This window comes from Manihot esculenta, chromosome 17 (genome assembly GCF_001659605.2).
Source record: "Manihot esculenta cultivar AM560-2 chromosome 17, M.esculenta_v8, whole genome shotgun sequence".
Classification (NCBI taxonomy): domain Eukaryota; kingdom Viridiplantae; phylum Streptophyta; class Magnoliopsida; order Malpighiales; family Euphorbiaceae; genus Manihot; species Manihot esculenta.
In genome coordinates this window covers 19,511,803-19,517,516 of record NC_035177.2, presented here as the reverse complement: position 1 = coordinate 19,517,516, position 5,714 = coordinate 19,511,803, and the positions used below count along the sequence as shown (strand labels likewise).

The 5,714-nt window shown below is 34.3% G+C and overlaps 1 protein-coding gene across 3 annotated transcripts; it reads right to left on the bottom strand.

Moving 5' to 3' along the window:
- Window positions 1–623: 623 nt before the first annotated feature.
- LOC122722185 lies at window positions 624–4,711 on the bottom strand. 3 transcript variants are annotated; one of them, XM_043952286.1, is made up of 4 exons: window positions 4,443–4,711; window positions 4,268–4,337; window positions 3,072–3,145; window positions 624–2,559 (listed from the first exon to the last, which is right to left on the bottom strand). In XM_043952286.1, exon 4 carries the CDS (start codon window positions 1,995–1,997, stop codon window positions 1,140–1,142), a length of 858 nt encoding a protein of 285 aa, XP_043808221.1. In that variant the 5' UTR covers window positions 1,998–2,559; window positions 3,072–3,145; window positions 4,268–4,337; window positions 4,443–4,711; the 3' UTR covers window positions 624–1,139. The 3 variants fall into 3 exon arrangements, with proteins under 3 accessions (XP_043808221.1, XP_043808223.1, XP_043808222.1); XM_043952288.1 differs by having other exon boundaries at window positions 624–2,520; XM_043952287.1 differs by having other exon boundaries at window positions 624–3,145; window positions 4,268–4,334.
- Between the last annotated feature and the right edge of the window lie 1,003 nt (window positions 4,712–5,714).

Sequence of the window (5,714 nt, the reverse complement as noted above, 5' to 3'; positions counted from 1 at the left end):
GGCTTCCATGCAAGGATAGTCTCTATCTTTTTGGGATCGACCCTTATGCCTTCTGCAGATACTACATATGCCAGAAAAGATATTTCATTCAGCCAAAATTCACATTTGCTGAATTTAGCATAAAGTTGTTTCTCCCTTAGCGTTTGTAACACAATCCTCAAGTGCCTATCATGCTCTTCTTTTGTCTTTGAATAGACAAGAATGTCATCTATGAACACAACAACAAACTGATCCAAGAAAGGGTGAAAGATACGATTCATCAAGTCCATAAATGCAGCTGGAGCATTAGTCAATCCGAATGGCATGACAAGGAATTCATAATGCCCATATCGGGTCCTGAACGTAGTCTTTGGAATATCTGTATCCTTTACTCTAAGCTGATAATAACCTGATCTCAGGTCAATTTTAGAAAAGACACCGGCTCCCTTTAGCTGATCAAACAAGTCATCTATACGGGGCAGTGGATATTTATTTTTGACAGTCACCTTGTTGAGTTGTCTGTAATCCACGCATAATCGCAGCGAACCATCCTTCTTCTTAACAAATAGCACTGGTGCACCCCAGGGAGAGATACTGGGGCATATGAAACCCTTATCGAGTAATTCTTGTAGCTGCACTTTTAATTCTTTTAATTATGTGGGAGCCATCCTATAGGGAGCAATTGATATGGGTGTAGTGCCTGGTACAACTTCTATGGCAAATTCTACTTCTCTTTCTGGAGGTAATCCTGGTAATTCGTCTGGAAAGACGTCAGAGAAGTCACAAACAGTAGGTATATCTTGCACAATAGGTTTCTCCTTCTTAGCCTCCAAAACGCAGGCTAAGTATGCCTCACAACCCTTTCTTATCATTCTTCTGGCTGCAGTAGCAGAAATAACATTGGAGAGAAAATCTTATCTCTCGCCCACAACTACTACTTCTTCACCATCCAGTGTCTTTAGCGTGATTCTCTTCTTTCTACAATCAACTATAACTTGGTGTCTAACCAACCAATCCATTCCTAGAATCACATCAAACTCCCAAAAAGGTAATTCAATCAAATCTCCATAAAAAATGTGACCGTGAATCAAGATGGGACAATCTTTAAATACTTTACTGACAACTACACTGTGGCCAAGAGGATTAGTTACTACTATATCCTAGTCTAGTATGTCTGCTTGTAGTTCTTTTTTATTTGTGATGGGTAGGCAAATATAAGAGTGTGTAGAACCAGGATCTATTAAAGCATGAACAGACTGGCCAAAGATAGAAAATGTACCCATGATAACATCTGGGGAATCCTGATCCTCTCTAGCTTTGATGGCATAGGCTCTGGCAGGTGCTCTAGATTCCGATCTATCCACGGTCTCTGACACTTTTGGACTAGAGGTACCTGTCGGCTCACTTCTACCTTTGCTTCTGGTCTTTTGAGTTACTGGTGCAGTTCTTTCTATTGCTGGTGCTGAGGCTGTATGCTTCTTAGGACAATCCCTCATCATGTGATCCATAGACCCACATATGAAACAGGCTCCCGTCAACAGTCTACAAGAACCAGTGTGTCTCCTCCTGCAGTGGTTGCACTCTGGTGGAAGACTTCTTCCTGAGCCTCCTGAACTGGCCACAGAAGCAATCTGTTGAACAGATCCACTTGCTAAACTCTGAGCTGATTTTTGGCCTTGCCTTTGAGACTGGCTTGATATAGTAGGTTGAAAACTTTTCTGTCTCTTACTAGAGCCCTGTGAAGCTGTCATCTGTCCTTGACTCTGATTCTGACTGTGAGTCCTTTTTTCCTGACTCCTCTGTCTTCTACTCTGATCTTCTTCCCTCACTTTTTCTACATTTAAAGCTGCATTCACCAGTGCTGAAAAATCTCTGATTTGAAGAGCAACTAGAAGCATCTTGATCTCAGTGTTTAACCCTTGCTCAAAACTTTTACATTTTGCCTTCTCTGTAGGAATCATCTCCCTGGCATATCTGCTCAATCTAATAAACTCCCTTTCATACTCAGCTACTGCCATACATCCCTGCCTCAAATAGATAAACTCTCATTTTCTCTCCTCCATATATATGTCTCCTACATATCTCTTTCTGAACTCATTCAAGAAAAACTCCTATGTCCTCTGTCTTGGTTGCACCGTTTGTGCCACAGTATCCCACCATTGGTAGGCTTCTTCTTTCAGTAGTGACACTGCACATACGAGACTATCTTCTGGGGAACACTGTAGCTGCTGAAGCACCCTGTCTGTACTTTGCAACCAATATTTCTGCTGTGGATGCATTATCTTCCTTTAAATTCTGTAGCACCATACTTTCTCAGTTTATCAATAGGTGGCCTGGCTGGTACTGATGCAGGAGCCGGTGGTGGAACTATAGCTGGCTGAGCTACTCTGGCCACCTGCCTGAAAATCTCTGTTAATTGCTGTAATAAGACCTCCTGCTATGGCCTTCTAGCACCAGGAGGAGCCTGTGGCGGTGCATGGCCAGTGGCCTCAGTCGGTACATGACTTTCTACTTCCTCTCCGACTTGAAATTCTCTATGTTCTTCAGACATCATATAATATTAGGATTCATAAAATAGATCTGCATTAGAGTTACATCATATCTTTAATATATATGGCATGTACATATTTCTATACCTAACTATTTATCCACATATTACCTAGAGTCGACTAAACCTGGCTCTGATACCACTAAATGTAACACCCTCTACCCAATTATTTAATTAACCGAGCCGGAGACATCACATTTTAAAACAATTCTCTTATTTTTACTTTAATATCATGCAAATCATGACCCCTTTTTTTTTTTTTTTACTGAAAATCCGGCAGAGTTTCTTCTGAAATATGGACTTAATTCCACCTGTAAATAGTAATATCACACTTCTATAAACTTCAACCTTAACCCCCAAACTTCTTTTAACATTAACACAAATTCAATTCACATCAAACACTTCATAACCATCTCATTAATCTCAACATAAAAACTTATACTAATAACCCATATTTACACCAAAATTAAAGTTTTCAAATATATTTAATTCAAATCATCTACAACTAAAACTTTATGTACATGCCAAAATTTACAAAATATACCCCAAAGATAGATAATGATATAACTCTGACTGGGTTGATGCAGATCTTAATCTACTGCTACTTGGGTCTACAACCTGCACGAGGAAAAAAATAAATTTCTACGCGCTAAGCAAATTGCTTAGTGGTGCTCAACCTTTTTTTTTATATATAAAATAACACATTTAAATAAAAATTCATTTAACCACAGCAAATTAAACAAATAACAAGAAACTATATAGCAAATAATTTAAAATAAAACTAACTCATATTATTATTTCACATATATACATATTTTCATTTCATAGTCTTTTTCTTTTTCTTCATCATGTAAAAAGTTTTATTTTCTCTTAATACTTTTATTTATTTATTATTTTTCTGTTGGCCCCTATAAATTTAAATGGGATTGTTAAGTCAGATAAGGAAACTATAACTGTAGGGCACAAAGTGCCAAATAACTGTATGGCTTAAAAGCCGAGCCTATAACTGTAGGATACCTTATTATAACAAAAAAAAATCAGTGTAACTGTAGTGCAGTACTACAAGATCTGTATATGGCATGCCACATCCTTAAACTAACTCACAATTCCCACCAAACTTACTAGGGCCAGACTTTAAATAATTTATACATTTAACTATGGGAACAAAAACTTTCAATACAGCGTAACTTTCAATTGTGCAAACTATAATATTTTACCATATTACAACTCTACTTTTAAACATTGTCATATCATGTAAATCTATTAATTTAATATAAGATATATATATATTTTTTTCTACTTATCACAATATACCTTATTTCAATTTTCTTTTTCTTTGAATTTCTATTTTTATCTTATATTATTATTATTATTGTTAAACATCATATTTACATTGTATCTCCCTTTTCTTATTCCTTTCATTTCTTTTTTTTTTTCATCTAATCTTAGATCTCTCCTTTTTTTTTTGTTAGTCTACTAAATTTTTTTTATTGTCACTATATCTAACCAAATTATATTCCTATTAGAGTCATTTCATTAGATCCATAACTTACATTTTGGTTAAATTACATATTAATTTTAAAATTTTCTATCTATTAAATCTATTAATTCTCACACTTTGATTAAACATTATAATTAAACTATTCGTCTCTTGATCTATTTTTATTAGAGTAGTAAAATGTTCAAATAAAACATAATGAACAAATTCTTAAATTTATTCAAACAAAGTTGAGCACAAACCTTAAAATTTTTTAATCTTCCTTTTCTCTTCCTTTTCCTTTAGAACTTCCACTCTTCCCTTCCACTTCTTCTTCATGAAAAATAAACAAATAAATCACATTAATACAATATTTCTCATAGATATGATACATAAAAATGATAAGAAAATATTCCTACATCAAAACCCCTCACTTACCTTTAACTTTCCAAACCCTTGGTTACTATTCACTCTCCCTCAACCTTGAAATTTCTCTTTGATTTCCCTTGTTTTCTTCAAATTCTTCTTTGGAAAGGTGTTGTGAGAAGATGGGGAATTGATTGGAGGTGAAATTTTGAAGCAATTTTGGTGTAGAGAAAAAAGATGAACAATGGGCATTCCCTTGGTAGTTCTCGGCAGAGAAAGAAAATAAACAAAATGAAGAATGATTTTCTTCTTTCTAGCATTTTCTTTTCTTTCTTCCTCTCTTTTTCTTTTTCTTTTTTTTTTTTATAAAATTTATTTGCTTGAGTGGTTACAAATGAGCGACTTGTCTTTACATTACAATTTAATTTATCTATCTTTTTTTTTTCTTATTCTTTTTCTTTATTATTTCTTTATTTTTCTTTTATTATCCTTATTATTATTATTATTATTATTATTATTATTATTATTATTATTATTATTATTATTATTATTTTAGGATGTTACACTAGACCATCTAATATCACTTCCTCCACTAAATGAACTATCAAATGTACCATAATGGTGAAGAAAAATGAAAGAAACGCCATCTCCATACGACAAAGTATAGTCACAATACGACAAAGTATAGTCACAATACGATTTTGGAGTTTAACCAGCTCATTAATGTCCAACATCTTTGAGCCTATTGCTTTGAAAAATGCACCTAACTCAATTAGAATAGAAGTCACTTGTTGTGATGGACTGCATACCTGTAATGCTAATGGAAGGATAAACTCAATTAGTATGTGAGAATTATGACTTTTCAATCCACTAATCTTACGTTCCTTGATATTAACACATCTTGATATATTAGATGTATAACCATCTGGCATTTTCACATTCTTCACAACTTCACAAAGAATCTCTTTCTCTTTCTTCGTCATTGTAAATGATGCAGGAGGTAGTTTGCTCTTACCACCTTCACTTATTTGTGGATGCAACTCACTCCTAATACCTATATCCACCAAGTCAAGACGACCCTTAAGATTGTCCTTCGACTTACCCTCGATATTCAATAAAGTACCAACCACATTATCACACGTATTTTTCTCTATATGCATCACATCAAGATTATGTCGCAATAGATTATGTTCCTAATATGGCAAACTAAAGGAAATGCTTTTCTTTTTCCACAAATCATTCACATTATTAGAATCTTCAATCACATTCTCCATTGTTTCTTCAGTTAATTCATCAGTATCATCTCCTCTAATTTTTTTCTATTTTTTATTTTTCTTTTTTTGT